The 22,366-nt window shown below is 41.0% G+C and overlaps 1 protein-coding gene across 1 annotated transcript; it reads right to left on the bottom strand.

The window, feature by feature from the left end:
• Positions 1-622: 622 nt before the first annotated feature.
• GORASP1 (golgi reassembly stacking protein 1) lies at positions 623-22,297 on the bottom strand. The gene is made up of 9 exons (XM_060782626.2): positions 22,007-22,297; positions 14,565-14,645; positions 12,816-13,019; positions 10,671-10,757; positions 9,348-9,478; positions 6,522-6,666; positions 5,904-6,039; positions 4,707-4,862; positions 623-2,562 (listed from the first exon to the last, which is right to left on the bottom strand). The coding sequence occupies exons 1-9, from the start codon at positions 22,067-22,069 to the stop codon at positions 2,318-2,320; spliced, it is 1,248 nt and encodes a 415-aa protein (XP_060638609.2). The 5' UTR covers positions 22,070-22,297; the 3' UTR covers positions 623-2,317.
• Between the last annotated feature and the right edge of the window lie 69 nt (positions 22,298-22,366).

Genomic DNA, 22,366 nt, shown 5'->3' on the forward strand with positions numbered 1-22,366 from the left:
ATTTTCCTGCTTCTTGGCAGGGCGTTGGACTGGATGGACCACAAGGTCTCTTCCAACTCTGTGATTCTATGGAATTATTCGAACTGAGTCGTTGTCCAATGCTGAAATCACTAGCTGTGCTGTCATGTATATAGGCAGGCTAATACAATATACTCCGCTATGTACAAAGTTCATATACCTTTCATACTTCCAGTCTTTTCTCTTTACTTTCTTCTCAAGAACTTTTAACTATGGAATGTAAAGAATGATTCTTTACTCGGGATATGTTATGCTTAAAGCTAAGATAGACTGAAGTGCCATTTTTTTTGGAAAATGGGATTGCAGTAAGCCCCTTTACTGCATTAAAATGAAGTTCCTTTTAATGCTGTGTATGTTTACGTTTTATCCTATTCTAGGATTACATAGACTTTATGAAAATATTGGTGGTGCTAAGTGTGATGCTTTGTGCTTTGAGAGTTGCTTTTCAACTTGAAATATGCACCCCTATTAGTTTCCTTTTCAAATAATTTCCACTCCAATGACATCTCATTTTTTTTTTCATTTTTGGATTTTGTATCTTTTACCAAGTCCACCAATATTCCTATTTGTGTATGGTACAATTTTGAATACAGAGAACGAGCACTGAATCTAAGATTTTTTTATTGGTACAGAAAGGTATGTGCATATCTCTTTACAGCTTGTGGAACCAATCACTGATGTTTGTAAAGAGGGCTGGGCACACAGAGAGAGTATTACAAAACTTCTGTTACGAAGGGGAACCCCGGTCATGTTGAAGAAGGCCTGTAGAGTTGGAATCTGGTTTTTTTAAAAAATAACAACTTTACACATTGAAAAGCATTTATTTCCAGTCTTCCAGGAAACTGAACCAGTGAATCAAAACTGATTCATAAAAACCATTCCAGAATAAGCGCTAGCTTGTGCTAAAAGGTAAATCTGAAGTTCCTCCATTATTTCCATTGAAAGAAAACATGTCCATTTTCAGTAGTGTTAGAGGTCCAAAGGAAGAACCAACCTCCTCTAGTGAGAAATGCAGTGGCTGACTTTCTCATTGGCATGCACCTCAAATGAGAATAGATTCTACCAATTACTCAAGTAGGTTAATAAAATGTTAACTTATTTCATCTTAGAATCTCAGCCTTGAATAGCTGAAAAAAGCTCTGGAGAACCTTTTGTGCAACATGTATTCCCAGTTAAAAGGTAAATATAAAATGAAATTGCTGAAGTATCCAATCTGAAGAAAACTGTTGGCCACAAAGTAGATTTCTGCATTAAAAAAAACAGTCGTATATGAGTAAACAGCAGTTGGAGGTTTGAAAGTACAGTTCAATCTAAGGGCATGATCCAGCCTATTTGGCTCATAGGTATTCCTTACCAGGGCTTTCTGTCTTTAGCACACCCACATACTAATGTGAGGTCTCAAGGGTGAAGAAGGCATCATACATACATCAAACCACAATATAGCCTGCAATGTACAAAACTGCCTGTTGCATACAGTCAGCCCTCCATTGCCACTTGGGTTAGTGGCACAGGACCCATACAAACGTGAAGAAAAAGCAAATCAAAAATTGGTATTTTTTTTAACCTGATGGAATACTTTAGAAATGTATAGTTCTTTTAAAATGGCTCCATGGTCAAGCTGCTGGAGATTGACCACAGAATTGCATTGGAGGGCCCAGACAGCCACTCTCTCTTGAAATCTCTAGGTTTTCCAGCATGATAGAAGGACTTAAGAGATTCCCAGACAGAACAATTTAATCCAATACTCAGAAGCCAAAACCTCAAATGTGGAGGGATGGCTACATGAGCAGTGTGGGATGAGGGCCTGAAACATGTCCTAACAATCTGAAAGAATACTTCAACATATATTTTCCATTCTGAGTTGGGTCCTTCCTCAGTGTCTAAAACACTAGCTCAAGTTATAAAAATTATTCCTGTGAAATCATTAAATAAGTTTTAAAAATCAAAGTCATTTCTAGTCTTGTAGGCTTTGAGCAAGGAACGTGCAGGCAGCTGTCAGAATTCAAACAAGAGGATGAACTCCTCTGTTCTATCAACTACGCCCCTCCTGCGAGCCATTTTGGCAGTTGTTTCTATTCCTATAAAGCAGCACTTCACCAAAAAGCTTTTTCTCAAACTCAGCATTATTCTTGAGCACCATTTACCCAGATGTTCAAGGTTATGAGTCAGCAACCAATAGTGATTTGTGGGGGGGCGATGCCAGGGAAGGCAGCTTGGATCTTGTTGTAATGCATCTCAGGGCCAGCTTTGCAGGTCCAGGAATTATTAAAGCATCAGAAAGGGCTGTCAATGCTGAGGGCTATGAAGCTTCTTCTCTCAGTTCCTCACTCTTTCTGTCATCAGTGTCACTCTGTAATGTTTTGGACAACGAGGAAGTCTCAGTCCCATCTGGGAGCAGACCCGTTTCTGGAGCACCACCATCAAGGTGAGATGCAGCATTTACAGAGACGTCTGGGGATGGTAAAAGGGGGTCCAAAGGTCTTAATTCCTGTGAGGCTGGGCAAGATGATGTTGGATCTTCTGACACTGGAAGGGTGGCCTGATCTGAAAACAAACAAGCCACATATTTATTTAGCATGATTACCATAAATAGTAATTTAACCTACGAAATACAACTCATTGCTGCCTCTGCCTGCCCAGAGTAGCAGAAATTTTGCATCTTCCTTTGCAAACTCTGAACTACCCAAACTACCCAAACACCTGACTCTCTAGACCAGTGGTTCTCAACCTGGGGTGCCCAGATGTTTTTGGCCTTCAACTCCCAGAAAACCTAACAGCTGGTAAACTGGCTGGGATTTCTAGGAGTTGTAGGCCAAAAACATCTGGGCACCCCAGGTTGAGAACCACTGCTCTAGACTTTTTCTCAGTCCTCAGGGCAGATTTTTGAGGGGTACAAGGGCAACAGTTCAAATGGAAGCCTCTCCTTTTTTTTCTGATTCTTTTGTTTTACCAATGAAAATCCCATGATAATGTTGGAAATCAACCATATCCTGCACAAGAACAGACCTCATCAAGTCCCCTGAGTCCCCACAGGGAGATAGGGTGGGATAAAATTTATTTTCCCTTAGTGGTCAGCTGTGAATTTGCACATACGGTATATTCCTGCGCTCGCGCAAGCAGCAATGGAAATTCTTGAGACTAATGTTAGAGTAGCCCTGCCCACCTTCCCCGTCCGTATAAATAGCCTGTGGGCGGGGCTACCCTCAGTTCTTCCAATCCGCCACTAAAAGCAGCAAGGAAATCAGAGACTGCATTGTAATCCCAGAAAACATAAGGAAATAACTTAAAGTTGCAATAACAAGCTTGGCTTTACCTTAAAACAAAACAACAATGACTACTACCTCCTTTAAAAAGTGTGTGTCGTGCCCAAATAAGTATCCGGACAACGACGCACACCATAAAATTTATTTTTTATTATTATAATATTAGACAGATGGCAGGAGAAAACCCTGCCCCCATTGGCCACTTTGTCCATCTTTCTCTCTGTTCTCTCCTCCTAAAACCTTTCTTGTTAGACCAATCCATCTCAGGGACACGGCTCCTTTTCTGAGCACATGGCAAGCCCCTGAGTCCCCCATTTTGTTCTACCTTTTCTTCTTTTCCTGTGGACATGGAGAGAGGCAAGATGTCTGTTGCGAGTGAGTTAGATGGCTAGGCCCTGTTAACTTTCCCATCTAGATATGTAGTTCTTTGAATGATTCTGGCCATGAAACTCTTTGAATAAAGTTTTTTTTTATAACTTTTAAAGCTTTACTCTGCTCCTGTATTGCTTAAGTCCTGCATCACTCTACTGGCACTAGAAGCTTCTGATCTGCTGAACTGCTGCTACTGCTGTTGTTGCTGCTTCACCATTTCTATTTTCCCCCCTTTTGAGGGGAAATTATGCTGACAGATAGATCCTCTGCACCAACTCCCTGAATGGCACGGGCCCTTCTGAAAGCAGTAACCAAATCCTGAGTATCAAGCTTGTTAAATAAGATTGGGCTCTATTCTCACATAACTTGCCAAGCTCTTCGGATTTCAGCAAGCGTCTTCAGTAAAACACTGAACTGGTTGAGCAAGTAACCTCTGCCCCTCCTGCCTTAGTTCTAGGGAGCTTACAGTGACCATATTCTAAGAGCAGCTCCAGGGCAAAGCAGAGAGTACAGCAGATGTGGCTGCCAGGCAAATTTTGATACCCCAGCTCTGTATTGCCCAGTTAATCACCTTTTATGCTGGAGAAGCATTATTCAAGCAATTGTGCCTGGAAAAGTATTGTGCAAGACAATAATAAAATACACAAGACTGCAGTCATTTTGCAGAATATTTCTATACCAAGGGCTTTTGAGGCCACACCATCAAGCAACGTAGTGTGCTTTCTAAATATATTATTTATCTACAGTATTTATACCCCGCCCTTCTCAACCCTAAAGAGAACTCAGAGCGGTCGTACAAAGGCAACAATTTGATACCATATACACAACCGATATAAAATAAACATATACATTAAAACATGAATTTAAAATCACATAAAGACTGAAACACATTATTAAAATTATGATGCTTTTGACCACTGCATCTGGGCAGCCAGTCTGAGATTACATTGCCAAGTTTTACCAAGAATCGAGTTAATAAAACTGCCTACAATCACTGTCTCCAATTCAATCACACATTTCAAAAGTAAAAAAAAAGTTTTAAAACATGGTTACCCAAATGTGGCTGCTCTGCACCGTGAGTTTCTAAGCTGCCACTTGCCGTCAGAGTGTCTGTTAAGTTAAAAGTAGTAGAGGAAGAAGAAGGCACATTGATTGTTTTCACTAAGTCAATCAATTCAGGAAATGAAGCCCCAGACATATCTATGAAACCTGAAAGAGGGGAAAAGGGAACAGTCAGTCATTTATTATGCATATGAGAACTATGGAATTCAAAATGAAACTCCCTTCCCCCAAATACCAATCAAATGACGTGCAATTAAAGAGAACTCAGGTTAACATTTATTGTATATACTTGAGTATAAGCCTAGTTTTTCAGCCCCTTTTTTAGGTTTGAAAAAGCTCCCCTTGGCTTATAATTGAGTCAAAGTTATTTATTATTTTACTCTGTTATTATTATTATCTTTATTATAAAGTTAGAATAGTGTTAATCAGAGTTGGACAGTCTTATCTTAAATTAGTTTTATGTAAATATTCAAAAATGTTTAACCTACAGATGCCTCAATTAATGTAATTTTATTGGTATCTATTTGTATTTTGAAATTTACCAGTATTTGCTGCATTTCCTACTCCCAACTTATACTTGAGTCAATATGTTTTCCCAGTTTTTTTCAGATAGAATTAGGTGCCTCGACTTATATTCGGACCAGCTTATACTTGAGTATATATTTATATTTTCCTCCCTTCAATCAAAAAAGCTTCATGGGCTGCTTGCAAATCATTAATGTGTCCACCTCACAATCTAAATTAACAGAAAACACATAAGGAAAAGGGGGATGGCAGTGAATGTAATGAATTACGCTCAATAGATGCTGTTAAGTATTTGGTAAGCTGCAAACAGACTCTTCAAAATGAACCACATTATTTGGGCTTTTCTGGAAGTGCTTCACATAATTAATTTCTGCTCCTACATTTCTTTATTTTAGAGACATGCCAAATCAGTCTCAACTCCCTGTTTGTGAGACATGGGATATTTGTGGAGGAAGCGTGGCTCTTTCACATCTTAGTAGTGCTTCAATGCAGGAGGTCAGTCTAGATCTCCTTCAAGGACTATTCCTTTTCAGTGCCTTGCCCTGCTTCTCACTGCTCATGGAAGGAAAATCCATTATGTCAAGAGCTGCTTTTGTCAGATCAAAAGCACAGCCCCTTTTGAGCCAGATTTTTGCACAAGGATGCTTATGTCTTTCAAAATACCTGGATCCATGACTCTCTGGACCGGAGGAGGCGGGTGAAGAGAATTTTCTGATGGATACACAGTCACACTTTGAGTGGTGCTGTAATCATGGTCTGTGGATTCCTCACTTTGGACATTAGCTGCCAACAGAGGTGCCTGGAGAGAAAAAAGAAAGCACTCTTTTTCAGAAGGGGTTGCCCATTTCAGAATTAGGAACATTTTATACATTGCTATAGGGCAGGCATGGGCAAACTTGGGCCTTCCAGGTGTTTTGCACTTCAATTCCCAGTAGGCTGTTAGGAATTGTGGGAGTTGAAGTCCAAACCACCTGGCAGGCCCAAGTTTGTCCATGCCTGCTATAAGGAGATAGACAACATTTCATCAAATACCTAATTCACTGCATCGCCTTTTGGAATCCTTGATTATTTTGCCCTTGCATGAAAGGACAGATAATCACTGCAGATTTCTTGCATTGTTGGGAGTGGGGAAAAAGAATTCTGCATGGTATTCTCATCATATTATGACATTCTAAGTGCTTTAGCCCACCTTGTAAGTCAAATAAAGTATAAGGGAAAAGGCTAATGTTGGAAGTACTAGGCACCACTGCTGTGTGTCATCTTTCATATCAAAATGCTTACCTCTGTATAGCCATTCGAAGGGGGCTCTGCAGGCGTGTCTCCTGATGGGGAAGGAGAAGCGGGACTGGCTTCTGTTTTTTTCTTCGGTACAGCAGGCTGCGTTGGGATTCTGTGCAAATAGCCATATCCAATCCCACACCCTAAACTTTACAAGAAAGGAAACGGAAAAAGACCTTGTTAATCACAAACAGAAGCGTAGCTTCTCTTGTTGAAAGAAATAAGAATAAGAACTGGTGGATCACAAGCCAGAAAAAGGTACAGAAAACGAACACGTAAAACTCCTCTGGGACTTCCGAATTCAGACAGACAGAGTTTTGGAGCACAATACTCCTGACCTCATGATCGTGTTAAAAAACAAAGTGTGGATTGCCGATGTTGCAATCCCAGGTGACAGCAGGAATGAAGAGTAACAACTGGAAAAGCTGACACGTTATGAGGATTTAAAGATCAAACTGCAAAGATTCTAGGACAAGCCAGTCAAGATGGTCCCAATGGTGATCGGCATACTAGGTGCAGTGCCTCAAGACCCTGGCCTGCACTTAAACACAATTGGCACTGACAAAATTACCCTCTGTCAGCTGCAAAAGGCCACCTTACTGGGATCTACACGCATTATTCACCGATACATCACACAGTCTTAAACACTTGGGAAGTATCCGACGTGTGATCCAATACAACGGCCAGCAGAGTGATTGCTGTGGACTCATCTTGTTGTGTTTCAAATATTAATACTTTATTTATAACCCACTCTATCTCCCTGAGGAGACTCAGGGCAGTTTCCAGTAAAATAAACACAAACGCAAACATTCAATACCAAAACAACAACTCACACTGGAAGGTAAAAACAATCTTGATAAAAATCATAAAAATGACAACTTAAATAAACATGACATAATACATCACAAACATTTACAACATGATAAGTTATTTAAAACTCTTTAAAATAGACTAAAAAAAATAGAGTTAAGATGGTATACACTTCTAACAGGCAAAGGTGGGTATCTAACCGATGAGCAAGTGTATATAACCTCATTTTGTATATAACTATAAAATGAGAACACAGCAAATTATTATTATTAGTAGCACTCCACCACCATCTCCCAAAAGGGACTCGGGGTGGCTCACAGAAGCACTCCAAGTGCCACATGCAGACAACAAAACATAAGTATAAGTACAATGACATAAGTATAATCAAACTTAAAATCAAAGCAAACAGCAGTCCCTATTAGCCAAATGACTTCCGAATTATCCATAATATAAGAATCCATAATTTTGGCCCCCAAACTTGCCCACAACTTAGACATGAAGTCAATTTGTACATAAATATATATATATGACATTTGGCATCCTCTACACACAGAGATCTGACTAGAAATGCTAACATCTCCCTCTGACAATATTAGCCGTTGACCAAAGTGAGGCACTGCCGCCTTCCCAGCCCCAAAGGTCACTGCCAGATGGCCCACGAACACAGATTCTCTTCACGCCTGCTCACATGGTGATGGGGAATTGTTTCAGAAGGCAAGAAGTGACTCAGAGGACAATGTGACAACTGGAGCAAGTTCCCTTCATTCTCACTCATATTCATCAATAACTCCATTCACTGTTTTAAGTCTGAAAACAGAAGCCTCTCCACATCTGAGCATGGAAATAATAGTTATGCTGGAAATGAAGAACCATCAATACTAGGGACAAAGGGAACCCTGTGGTGCTTGTCTGCCGTCTTGTTTTCACCTCTTGTGAATGTACATAACTCCAGATGTTTTTGTTTGCTGCATGCTCTCGCTCTTCTTCCCAAAAGTCTTTAGTGCTTTATGACCCAAGTTTGAGAAGGAAACGCCATGAGGATTCTATTTCCAAATGCCTTCCACACAGACAAAAGAGTCAGCATTAGAGACTCTTCAACCAAACTTAGGTAACCCCTTTTTTTCTATCTACTCTTTTATTTGAGATAAAATCTGTGACAATAAAAGTAAATGTTTACTAACTTTACCATAGAGTCTCTGGATCATCAATTCTCACTGCCATCCTATTTTTGCAGGCTCCAGAAACCCAAAGAATTAGATGGCACTGCCACTTTCCCCTCTCAGACCAAGGTCCTAACGTGTCATTTTGATCCAGGAGAACATCTAACAATCTGTCCACCCCAATTAAATTGTGGGATCTGGCCATGTCTGGAAGGACCCTGAGAGGAAGGAAAGTATGGCAATTTTGTGATCCTCAGCACTCTGTTGTTGCCTGACTGAGCATTATCTAGAGCAGTGGTTCTTAACCTGTGGGTCCCCAGATGTTTTGGCCTTCAACTCCCAACAGCTGGTAAACTGGCTGGGATTTCTGGGAGTTGTAGGCCAAAACACCTGGGGACCCACAGGTTGAGAACCACTGATCTAGAGGCAATATGATCACCAGGAATGTAGTCATGATGCCCTTCAAGTAAGCAAATCTCCCCCACTCTTTTGAGTTTCAAGAGGTTAGACTTCTCAGCATACACACATGGAAGCAAATTGGAATTCACAGAGCACCAAGAATTGCAAAAACTATCTCAAACATCTAGTATCAACTTGTGATGTAACGTAGCTCACCCAACATGAGTCAATGTGTGGCAAGCTAGGAATAGCCCTACTTAATCTACCAAAGTGGACCTCAATTGGTATATATCTTATTATTATTATTATTATTATTATTATTATTATTATTATTATTATTACTTTATTTGTACCCCGCTAGCATCTCCCGAAGGACTCGATGCGGCTTACATAGGCCAAGGCCTCAAAACACAATACAATAATACAATACCTAAAGCAAATTAAAAACAGTTAAGCTTACCTCCCTTCTCCACCCCAGGCTCCATTTGGGGTGACAAAAACCTCTCGACAGGAATCGGTTTCCATGTTGTAGACCATCAGCTTCAAAGGCTTCCCTTCATGGGATTCAATCAGGGAGAAGAAATCTTCTGACTGTGGAAGAGAGACTTCTGTTATTCACCCAATAATTATAAGCTTTGCTTCCTCATTATAAATGTCTGCTTTCCAGGTTTTGGAGGGTGGGAGCAGAGGACTTAATAGGTCTGCCCTACTAGGTCTTTTGCTCGTTCCCCTCCCTCCAAAAGATATGTGTGGAACTGTGTGGATTAAAATTTCATTCTTCTGTAAGAATTATTTCTGCTAAATTTCTTTGGGGTTTTGATCCACCTTTTTCTGCTTCCCTCTATTGCTTAAGATGAAGCATTCCAAAAATCTTGCACACGAAGGACAATGAATCTTTTAGTAATGATACTGTTTTACACAGAAAGATTTACTTGAGTATAAGCCTAGTTTTTCAGCTCTTTTTTAGGCTGAAAAAGTCCCCCTCGGCTTATACTCAAGGTTATTTATTATTTTACTCTGTTATTATTATTATTATTTGTAATACATTTATTATTTTACTCTATTAGTATTATTACATTTATTATTTACATTTATTATTTTACTCTATTATAACTCTAATTACTATGTTTCCATTATTTCAATCAAAAATAATAATAAATGTAATAATTTATTTTTATTAATAAATTATTACATTTATTATCTTATTCTCTTTATTATTATTGCAAGGATACATAAGCACATTTACATTGAAAAAGATGAAAATAATGGTTTCATCAAAGTTGGACAGTTATCTTAAATTACAGTTTTATGTAAATATTCAAAAACATTGGACTTACTGATACCTCAATTAATGTAATTTTATTGGTATCTATTTTCATTTTGAAATTGACCAGTACCTGCTGCATTTCCCACCCTTGGCTTATACTTGAGTCAATACGTTTTCCCAGTTTTTTGAGGTAAAATTAGATACCTTGGCTTACATTTGGGTCGGCTTATACTCGAGTATATACAGATATACAGAGACTGGTCAGGAGAACGGAATGTTCATCTGAAGGGCACTAAGGTTGTGAGATATAGTTTAACATGTTTCAGTTTGTTTAAAATTATTCTTATTGTTCTGAACTGCTCTAAATTGATTTTGCTGTATGCCAGCCTTATAGTTGTGGATACAGAATGGGATATAACTACCATAGTAAATGTTTTCCATAGCAAAGCCTTTCAGTCATGCCCACCCCCATGACTACCTCTCAATGCCATCTACAATCCACACTGCCCATTTTACCTCCTGCAGTATCTGATCTGATCCAACAATGTAGTCCGTGTGTGGCCTCAGACCGGCCAAAGCTGCTGGTGAACCTGGCTCCACATCCTAGAGAGAAAACCATCATTTATGTCAATTCCTGCACCCATGCAATAGGTGGAAGAGTGCAAAAAAGTCTTTATTCGTTGTTTTGCAAACTATGTCCTACTATGCAATTAGTATCTGAGATTAACTCTTCTTCCCAAGAGGAAGACTATGTTCAATATGAGATCTTTGTAAAGCAATGCCCTGCCTCATGCACAGAGGAAGAATTGTTTAAAGCGACGGACAATGTGGTCGCTGTTGCCCGTTTCTGATCTAAAATTATTTAGACACATGCTCCCTCTATTTTATCAGTTTTATACTTATTTATGCAATGCTTTTGACATGAAATAAATAAATATGAAATCCTTAACAAGGCTCTGCTCTTGGTAATCCCAGGCATCAATTGAATTGCATGGTAGAGTTGGACATGTGATGGGATGGGGAACCATCCAGAAGAAACGGATGTCCTCTTTTTTTTTTAAGATTTATTTATGAAAATATTTAATACAATATTGTAAAATAAGGTCAGAAAGGGCAGGAAAGAGGGTTTTAGGGCAAAAATAGGGGGCAACAATTGCCTATTGGGAAAGCCTCTAGATATTACTGCTTTCTAGCAACGCGAGTTAAAAAGAAAGGGGAAAGGGTGAAAAAAGAAAAAAAAAAAGGAAAACAGAAAGGGGGAGGGAGATTTTGTTGACCTCCAATCTTCATTATGGTAAAAAAAAGTCTTTATTTCATATCTTATTGGTTTCTGCTTCCCCTTTTCACCCTTTAGCCAAGTGTGAACACTTTTTCTCTTTGTCTTCCTTAACTATATTAGGTAGTATATTATATATTATATATTATTTATATTACCATTTGTATTTTCTCTTTTGTCAAATAGTCTTTGAATGGTGACCTATCTATTTTATTTTTTTGCTATCTTGGTGGTTCATTAATAGCTGAGTCAGATTGTCCATACTCATTATTTTGGCTATTTTCAGGAGCCATTCGTCTATTCATGGAACTTTGTTCTCCAATTTTGTGCATAAATTATTCTGGCTGCTGTCACAAAATAGTTAAAACAGGATATCTTTGTTTTTCTCTATGTCTGTTATGCCCAATAAGAAATATTCTGGTTACAGCTGAATTTTTATTTCCAATATTTTCTGAATTCTTCCTTGTATTTCCTTCCAGTACTTTTCTGCTACTTTGCAGGTCCACCACAGGTCCAACATTTATTCTATATGTTTTTACGACATTTTGCAAACTGGGGGGGGGGGGGGGGTTATGTACCACTGCTACATCACTTTGTACCAGCTCTCTTTCTGGTCATATCCGTATGTGTACCTTATAGTTCCATATTCTTTCCCAGTCCTCCATCTTAATTGCATGTCCAATGTTGGTTGCCCATTTAACCATACAGTCTTTCACTTGTTCTGTTTCTGTCGACCTCTCTAATAAATTCTTGTAGATGGCCTCTTAATGGACGAGAACACATATGAGCCTCCCATGCTTTGAGGTCCTCTGAGGAGGCCTTCCTTTCTGTCTTAGGACAGTCACAAGTACATTTTGTTGAACAAAGGAAAAGACTGATTCCAATCTCTGACACTCAAGTCTTAGAGAGACTAGACAATAAGCCGGAAGTTACTTGAAGGCAACACAACAACAAATCCTTTTGACAGTGTTTAATGTTGGTGATAGATTAACTGCCTTCTAAGTTTTGTATGATGTGCACTTTTATTATGCACACCGTATCTGTATGTACTTTGTGTAAGTTGGATTGAGCCTTAAGGCTGGTACCAAAGTGTGACATAAAAACAACTACAAAATGTTCTGGCATGTTCAAAGGCTTTATGGCAGATAATTTAAAAATGTTAGTGTGCTAGACATAATATATTATATTTTATTAAATTGTCTACTAGCTCTAAACAGGGACAGGCTAGCAGGTCCCAGTACAATAGTATTTTTTAAATGATAAACCCAATTCCAGGCTTCTCCTTATACCTGAATATGCCCAAACCAGGGCACCTCAAAAAACAATACCTCAATATATAGACAAATGACCCAATTGTGGTTCAAATAAGTACGTTTCTTGCTTACCAGCACATGCCAAACATGCTCATTGGCACCTTGAAAACTGCAGAACCTCACACTGGCTCCCAGGAGGCCCTGCCCTCCCCACATGTTGCTGGGGGTCACCTCCACCTCTCGGACTTTCATTGTTTTGATGTTGTAGACCTCCAGTTTCACAGCCTTCTCCACATTGGCTTTCAAGAGATCTTTCAGGGTGTCACCCTCTTTATTCTAAACACAAGGAAGGGAGAAGACCAGAACATTGTTTTCAGGCACTTCAGTCAACAGACTCTCTGATTCAGGAAATCATTGACAGAAGGGTGATTTTTTTAACAGAATAAACTAATGCTTAAGCTCTGACATTTCCTCCACAATGAAACAGTTCCAACTCTGTTCCTTTTTGACAAATTATGATCAATAACTAGGGTCTGCTCAGATTTCCAGATGTTGGTGGATTGTAATTTTAACACTCCTCACCACTGACTCCTGGGAATTGTAGTTCGGTTATGCCTAGAGGGTTGCATAAATCTCTCCGCGGAGCTTTATGATCACAGGATGTGGTGGTGATGGTTACTACCTTAAATTTACTGATTGAATTAATGGCTGGAGAACTTCTCCGTATGAAGGAACTGAATGGTCCATGTACCCCAACCCATTGTAGTTTCCATTGTCCCTGAAAGCCATTGAATTCAGAGGCAAGAGCTCCAGTTTTCTGTGGTGCAAGAAAATGCTAGAATTACACAAAATTGCAAGAATGTGTCTCTTTCCTTCCAACAGGGGAAGTTTAAAAGACTTTCAGAAAGCCAGGGGCTCTATTGACAAAGAATTTCAGAACTATCATGAAAGAAAGGGCAACTAGGGTCACAAACACAACCAGGGGCCACATGTGGCCCAAAGATTCCATCAAATGTTTGTTGTGCTTTTCCATGCCTCAGAATGCTAGTAATAATAACCAGAAGCACACACCTCAAGTGAACAAAAAAGAGAATGCATTCCATATGCAAACATCTAACACTGCCATCAATTATTATACTCATATTATATGGTTTGTCTTGTAGGTTATATGAAAAGTACTGTTAACACTCATAGGCTGGGCTGAGCACATGTCTCACTGAAAGAAGGAGAATCCAGTTCTAAATAAGATGGGCTCACATTAGGTTAAAAAAAGGCAATATAGCAGCAAAGTTTTTTTTCCTTTCCTAAATTCAAACCAACTCTATTTGTCTTGTCCAGTGTATGTGAGCCAAGCCCCTTTGAACCAGTTAACTATTGACAGGGTCATATTTGAACAAGCTCTGGAAGCAGCTTTTGTGACCCAGCAACCAGTGTCAACACCCTCCTTGCCTTCCTTGTATAGTTTGCCACATGATGCTTGCTCTCTGCCCTCATGAGGTAGGGATGTTTGCAGCAGAAACAGGTCCAGATGACTGAAAGTAATTCTTTCTAGCTGTACATGCCAAAGGGGAAGGAATGCAGCTACACCAGCAAGACCATATCTGATGTTAGATAGAAAAATGTGTTCCAGTTTGCATTATGTTATCCAAAATTAAGTCTGCAGGGTCTGTCAGCTGTTGTACGCTTCAGCCAGAAAGGCTGAAATATGATCAATAAGGACAGTCCTTGTCTGCTGCTACTGACCATACTCACTGGAGGAACTCTGGGACATGTTGTTCAAAACAAGTAACTTTTTTTTTTCAAGCACAGTCCCTGATTTACAAGAAAATTGCAAACAAACAAAAGCACGGGTTCAGAGGGCCTTGTGTGCCAGTCACTTACCAGTCTGGTGTGTCCTATTGTCAGGATGAAGTCAAAGAATGGCTCCAATCCAGCCAGCTGAGCCGGCGAGTTGTCTTGGACCTGCAAAAATAGCACAGTTTACACATGCATGAACTGCATGAAAAGGAATGCCATTGTCAAGCATATATATTCTAAATTAAGTTGGCAGTTTCATTTAAAGCAGAAAAGGTCTACACCAAACGTGATTACAAACTAAGTGATCAGAAGCTTGTTACAACAGGAAGAGCTCCTTCTGTCCGAGCTGAGAAACACCATTTGCCAACCCCTAGTTTACAGCTATAACATCACTCCTTTTTGCCAAATTTGGACTCTAGAGCAGCCAGGGGCAAACTTGGGTCATCCAGGTGCTTTGGACTTCAACTCCCACCATTCCTAACAGCCTCAGGTCCTTTCCTTTCCCCCCTCAGCCTCTTAAGCTCTAGACCAGGCATCCTCAAACTGCGGCCCTCCAGATTTTGGACCTCCAATTCCCAGAAGCCCTAACAAGCTTGTTCAATTGTCAGGAATTCTGGGAGTTGGAGGCCCAAATGGCTGGAGGACCACAGTTTGAGGATGTCTGCTCTAGACAGTTCAAAATGGCTGGAAGAGGTCTAAAACATACAGAAGGAATTTATGGAAGTAATGCCAGAATAAATTTAGACCCATCTATGCAAAACATTTTCTAGAAAGTTATGATGTGTGAATGAAATCTTAGGTTTCGGATTTTGCTTAACAAAAACCAAATGTTAAGTCATTAATGTGAGGCCCTTTCACAGTATACAACTGTAGCACTAACATCTGTTTTTAATAGCTATGGTTCTGCCCTATGGAATCCTGGGATTTGGAGTTTAGAGCTGTGTACAGTCCATGCTCTAAGTGCGCAGTGTGAAAAAGCCCCTGTATATATATCAAACATTTATCCCATTGATTCTGCGACCAGAATCTAATGCAAGAATCCAAATAGACAAAGACAGATGGGGAATGTTTGCGGCAGAAAAATACCTGCTCATTTCCCCATTTCTGCCAATAGCAACATTCACATAACTTTATGGCAGCTGAAGAGTCAATGCATACGCAACACACATATAAGCATATTTTCATAAGCCACAAATGTAGAGGTATGGCATTTCAAAGATGTTTTAGAATAGGCCTGCTTGGGAGGTGTCCCAAAGCAATCTAAATGCCACTCAGGTAATTTTGCAAAGTCCACTCCCATGAACCTATTTTTTATTGTTTGCTTTATTACAAAGATTCCCGATTCCAAAAACGCTGAATGTTTTCCTCTACTAACAGAACAAAAAGGATAACAGTACTAGAATTAGTCATACGCATGCATCATGATACAAGGAATAGAGTGATGGGAGGGAGGAAGAAGACGTGCCTGTGTTTACATACTGGGCGCAGCAATGGTGCCCTGATGACCAGCAGAAACACCCTCCTGTTCTCCACAAGTGTTCCAGTTCCACATTTCCTCAATCCCAAAGAGTACAAATAGCCTTAACAAAGACTGAAATATTCAGGATCCGGACTAAAAAAATAAAAGCAGAAAGGAATTTGACTTCCACCCCTTCCAGCTGTCATCCAGCAACTGTCATGGAATCATCAGGCTGCAATAGAAATAGTTAAGGCAGACATGGGCAAACTTCAGCCCTACCAGCTGTTAGGAATTGTGGGAGTTGGGGTTCAAAACACCTGGAGGGCTGAAGTCTGCCTATGCCTGAGTTAAGGAGTCAGGTCACCATTTGCTCTGCAGAGAGGCCGCCATCTTCAGGTTTCTCCTTCCTCTAAATTCCTCCTTCCTCTAACTATCAACTGACAGCAACTGTTACATCAGACAGGTAAAAAAAGACCATCCTTGAGTTTTTCAACTGATGCCAAAATAAACCAGGGTAGAGATCCAGCACATGCCAAACAGGGTGGATATTAGCAACTGATTAGCTGACCATTGACATCAGCCTAGAAGTTCTGGATCCAGTCTTTGAAACCCAAAATGGAGCTCAGATATCTCTTCCGACCCAAGTATTGAGAAGATGTGCAGAAAACCTGGCCTTTTATTTTTATCCGTGTGTTCATGCTGCCACTTTATGAGGGCACTGTGTTCCGAGAGGTGGGTTCAAAAGTCTTTTAAGTAAACAGAGGAGCAGCACACAGAGAGACATCAGAGGGACCTCTTAAAGGATGCTGGACCTTGAAGAAAGCCTCATAACATTTCCACTGTCATGGTTCATGGCTTCTGTACAAAGCAGGAGAATAAGTAGCGCAAGACAGACTATTCTAAGATATAATCACAAACTCCTGTCTCACACGTAGGCACATTACAGGGACACTACATTCACAATTGTTTTCCAAAATATAACACAGAAGGAGTGCAGAGCAAAAAGATAAGGGGGAGACAGAGAGATCTGTATGATTTATTTGAAAATAAATTGTGAGTATAGTTGCCAAAAGGGGATAATAAACTCCTGATACTTGTGAGGACCTCTCATTATACTGGTCAAGCACAATATAAAAATAGGTTGGATTTGAGACATTAAAATCCCATAGCCAAGAGGTAACAGCTGTGTCAGCTGAAATAATCTTGACAGTATAAGGATGATAAATCACTTGTGAGAAGTGCTTCCTTCTGTTCCATCTTATATCTGCATTCACAGACAAAGCAGGCCTAAAATATTTTAGGTGTACTGTTTATACAGAGCTGAGGAAAACAGTTGTTTGAATGCCTAAGGGACAATATATCTGATTTTATAATAAAAACCAGAGGGGATACATATTACATTTATGTGTACACAGATATATATACACACAAGTATACATATCTATGCATATATGCATATAAATACATATATAGGCACACATATATACAAATGCCTACATACAGACATACATTCAGAAGAAGCTCTACAAGCCACTCTATACACCTTTGCAGAAGCATATGAGAAGCTTGGCCTCGCATTGAATATAAAGAAAATCAAAATGCTCTTTCAACAGTCACCAGCCAATCCTTCTGCATGGCCAGAAATACACTTGATAGTGTAACATCAGAAAATGTTGACAATTTCCACTACCTTGGCAGCCACCTCTCCACAAAAATCAACATCGACACTGAAATACAACACTTCCTGAGCTCTGTGAGTGCAGCATTTTTCTGAATGAAGCAGAGAGTGTTTGAGGATCAGGACATCCGTAGGAATCTCAAAGTGCTTGTTTACAAAGCTTTTGTCCTCCCAATCCTGTTATACACCTGTGAAACGTGGACCATCTACAGACGTCAATCTCAATTCCTGAAACAATTCCATCAGCATTGCCTCCGAAAAATCGTTTGGGAAGACCGGCAGACAAATGTCAGCATGCTGGAAGAAGCAAAGACCACCAGCATTGAAGCAATGTTCCTCTGCCATCAACTCTGCTGGACTGAAAGCCACGTTGTCCGAATGCCCAAAGATCACAGTCTCCCAACGCAGTTACTGTACTCCCAACTCAAGAACAGAAAACGGAAACTTGGTGGACAGGAAAAGAGATTGAAATATGGGCTTAAAGATAACCTTAAAAACTGTGGCATAGATACCGAGAATGGGAAAGCCCTGGCCCTTGAGTGCTCTAACTGGAGGAAAGCTGTGACCAGCAGTGCTGCGGAATTTGAAGAGGAACGAATGGAGGGAGAAAGGGAGAAACATATCAAGAGAAAGGCGCATCAAGCCAGCCCTTGTTGGGACCACCTTCCACCTGGAAACCGATGTCCACACTGCGGAAGAACACGTGGGTCAAGAATAGGGCTCTACAGCCACCTACAGACCCATCAGCAAGACACAACACTTGGAGGGCCATCATACTTGGACGAGGGATCGCCTAAGAGATACAGAATGGGTGGTGCCTGGCTTGACAACAGTCCATGTGAAAAAGATAAAATCATAGAGTTGGAAGAGATATCATGGGTAATCTAATCCAACCCGCTGCCAAGAAGCAGGAAAACAGCATTCAAAGCACCCCCGACAGATGGCCATTCAGCCTCTTGGAGTGGTTTATTTATTTATTTACTTACTTACTATATTTGTATACCGCCCTTCTCAGCTCTTAGGTGACTCAGGACAGTTTACAATGGCAACAATTTGATGCCCAAAAACACCATAAAACATTTAAAAACATTAACACATAATATAAAACCATAGCAATACTAAAAGCATACATCATTTGCATCTCCTAATAAAAACACTGTCCCATCTTGTTGTCCAGTCATTCCAATTCCTATATGTTTTACCTTGCATTTTCAAAACGCTTGCTCAAACAACAAAGTCTTGACTCTTTTCCAAAATGTTAAGAGTGAGGGGGCCAATCTAATATCCCCAGGAAGGGCATTCCATAGCCGAGCGGCCACCACTAAGAAGGCCCTGTCTCTCGTCCCCACCAAACGTGTTTGTGATGCAGGCGGGATTGAGAGCAGGGCCTCCCCGGACAATCTTAGAGTCCTAGATGGTTTATAAGGGGAAATACGTTGGGACAGGTAAGCTGGGCCGGAGACGTTTAGGGCTTTAAAGGCTAAAGCTAGCACTTTGAATTGTGCCCGGCAGCAGACTGGCAGCCATTGGAGTTAGCGCAGCAGAGGAGTTGTGTGCGCCCTGAGCGCCGCTCCTGTTGATAACCTAGTTCCCACCCGTTGGACCACTTGAAGTTTCCAAACAGTCCTCAAATGCAACCCAACATATTATTCCATGATTCTAAGTAAGTAAATATGCCTGCATATGCAAATATAAATATATACATATATACATAAATATAATATATACATATACATACGAGGGATGAATGAAAAGTAATACCTCCACCTTTGTTACTTGGGTTTGAATGGAAATATTTTAATAATAATAATAATAATAATAATAATAACAACACTTTATTTATATTCCACCCTTCTCACCCCGAAGGGGACTCAGGGCGGATCACAGTACATATACACGGCAAACATTCAATGCCACTTTGTAAAGACAATACACAGACAGACAGAACAGGAGATGGTTTCTTTCAGCTATTTTTGGTGCCATGGAAGGTTGGGCTCAAGTCCAGGGGGTGCTGTTGCTCTATCCTCTATGACGAAGAGCAGTCAGGACTTCCTCCTTCCTTTTGGTCACCCAGCATTTTCTGATCTTCTTTCTTTATGGCGGCGTAAAACACTTCCCCCGCTTTTAGTGGTACCTAATTTCTCTAATCATAGCTAAAGCTGTTTTCGAAGTGTGGTGGAGGCTCCTTACTTAGAAGCTTTTAAACAGAGTCTGTATGGCCATCTGTCAGGGGTGCTTTGAATGCAATATTCCTGCTTCTTGGCAGGGGGTTGGACTGGATGACCCATGAGGTCTCTTCCAACTCTATGATTCTATGAATTGCTTAGGTAAACAATGCGCTAGGGCTGACAGTTGGCAGCTCACGCCAATCAGGGGTTTCGAACTTGCAACCTTTTGGTTGATAGATCTTGTAATTGCTGGTGATTTACCAGCTGTGCTAAACCTCCAGCCCAATAAACCAAACGCAGACATAATCCTTAGAATATGCTCTTTAACTACCACTATTCACTTTTCCACACAATCACCAGACAATTGGATACATTTCTGCCAACAATGAACAAATTTTCTGAAACTGTCATGGAAGAAGTCAACACTCTTTCCGCAACCCATCATGCACAGATCTTCCGATAGCCAAACCAAGCAATAAAGTGACACACACATTCTTGTGAAATGCCAATTATGCTTGAAATTTTTCTCTGAGTGATACGACAACCGTCCTAAATCAACCTGTCAAACTTTTGCTTGTGAAACTCGGCAGTTGCTGTCACAGGACATCCAACTCTTTGTTTGTCATGCAATTCAGATGTTCCCACCTCAACATCTTTACACTTACTCGCCCAACAACGCACAGTACTCACATCAACACGATCACCATAAACAGATGAAGCTCCTTTGGGGCGACACCTTCTGCTGTCAAGATTTCAATGACTGCACGTTGCTTAAGTCGCATTGACTGACCGTCTGCACAGGGTTCCATACTTCGCACTTTGACAACACAACCGTTCAATGCTAAGGCTTCCTGCCAAAATGGAACTGTAGAAGAGAGTCTACTGAAAAAGCCAGTACCTGCCGCATACCAGAACTGCCATCTCTTGAGGAGTTACAAAGGTGGAGGCATTACTTTTCATTCAACCCTCGTATATTTATTTTATTTATTTATTTCGGGTACTTTTACCCTGCCCTTCTCAACCCCCAAGGGGGGACTCAGGTCGGCTTACAAAAAAAGGCATAATTCGATGACACATAATGTACAAAACCATAGTTAAAACAATTATCGCAGTCAAAACAATCAAAACAATCAGTATATAACATATCATATATAAATTAGTCTCATCCTCAGCGTTTCGTTTTTCAGAGTTCCATAGTTCTATTCCATTGGTAATTTCCTAATCATTGTCAAAGTCCTTTCTTTATCTGCCCGATTGTCCGAATGCCTGGTCCCAAATCCATGTTTTCAGTTTTTTTCCTAAAGGAAAGGAGTGACGTTGCAGATCTAATTTCCCCGGGGAGTGAATTCCACAGGTGGGGGGTCACCACCGAGAAGGCCCTCCTCCTTGTCCCCGCCAATCTCACTTGTGGTAGAGGCGGGGTCGAGAGCAGGGCCTCCCCAGAAGATCTTAGACTCCGGGGTGGGACGTAGAGGGAGATCCGTTTGGACAGATACACTGGGCCGGAACCATATAGGGTTTTGTAGGTCAAAACCAGCACTTTGAATTGTGCTCGGAACTGGATCGGCAGCCAGTGGAGCTAACACAACAGGGGGGTGGTATGCTCCCTGTATGACGCTCCAGTGAGCAGTCTGGCTGCCTCCCGCTGGACTAGTTGGAGTTTCCGAACAGTCTTCAAAGGCAGGCCCACATAGAGTGTGTTGCAGTAATCTAATCGCGATGTAACAAGAGTGTGGACTACCGTGGCCAGATCCGACTTCCCATATAAACATATACCTACATATAAACATACACACAAATATAACAATACACCAGGCTTGGGCAAACTTGGGCCCTCCAGGTGTTTTGGACTACAACTCCCACAATTCCTAACAGCCTACCGTCTGTTACCATTCAATGCTAAGGCTTCCCGCCAAAATGGAACTGTAGAGGAGAGTCTACTGAACAAGCCAGTACCTGCCACATACCAGTACTGCCATTTGTTGAGGAGTTACGAAGGTGGAGGCATTACTTTTCAGTCAACCCTATATAAACATATACCTACGTTTAAACAAGCACACATATATAACAATACACCTGGCTTGGGCAAACTTGGGCCCTCCAGGTGTTTTGGACTACAACTCCCACAATTCCTAACAGCCTACCGGCTGTTAGGAATTGTGGGAGTTGTAGTCCAAAACACCTGGAGGGCCCAAGCTTGCCCTAAGGCCGTGCCTCTTACCCCGTGCACATGGTAGCCCTCAGAGCCCCCCTCGGGACTCTCAGAGCTGGCGCCCAGCCCCATAGTTCTGCTTCACTGGCTGCTTCAGCTGCTCCACTCCATCCTCCCTCTTGCCAAGTTCCAACACTGCAGCCCCGACTGCGCAGGCGCGCGCAGGGACAACACAAGGGAAAAAAGGGGGCGTGGGCTTCCGAAGGATGACGCGTTGGCGCTTGATTGGTCGAGGGAGATGCCCCGCCCCTTCAAGCATTGGAGAGAGGAGCGAGCGAGAGACGCGTCCTCCTTCCTCCAGGTGCTGGAGCAGGAATGACGAGAGCGAAGGCGCCTTAGCAACGGGGCGAGGGGAAAAGGGGCGGGGCC

This window comes from Anolis sagrei, chromosome 6, assembly GCF_037176765.1.
Source record: "Anolis sagrei isolate rAnoSag1 chromosome 6, rAnoSag1.mat, whole genome shotgun sequence".
NCBI lineage: Eukaryota > Metazoa > Chordata > Lepidosauria > Squamata > Dactyloidae > Anolis > Anolis sagrei.

Bases quoted from the DNA above. Each gene is read 5' to 3' on its own strand.
- GORASP1 (XM_060782626.2), bottom strand. From the start codon at position 22,069: ATGGGGCTGGGCGCCAGCTCTGAGAGTCCCGAGGGGGGCTCTGAGGGC. The intron at 6,040-6,521 runs GTAAGCATTTTG...TTTTCTCTCCAG, and splicing joins CTTCGAATGGCTATACAGAG to GCACCTCTGTTGGCAGCTAA. The intron at 2,563-4,706 runs GTAACCATGTTT...GTTTGTTTTCAG, and splicing joins TGCAGAGCAGCCACATTTGG to ATCAGGCCACCCTTCCAGTG.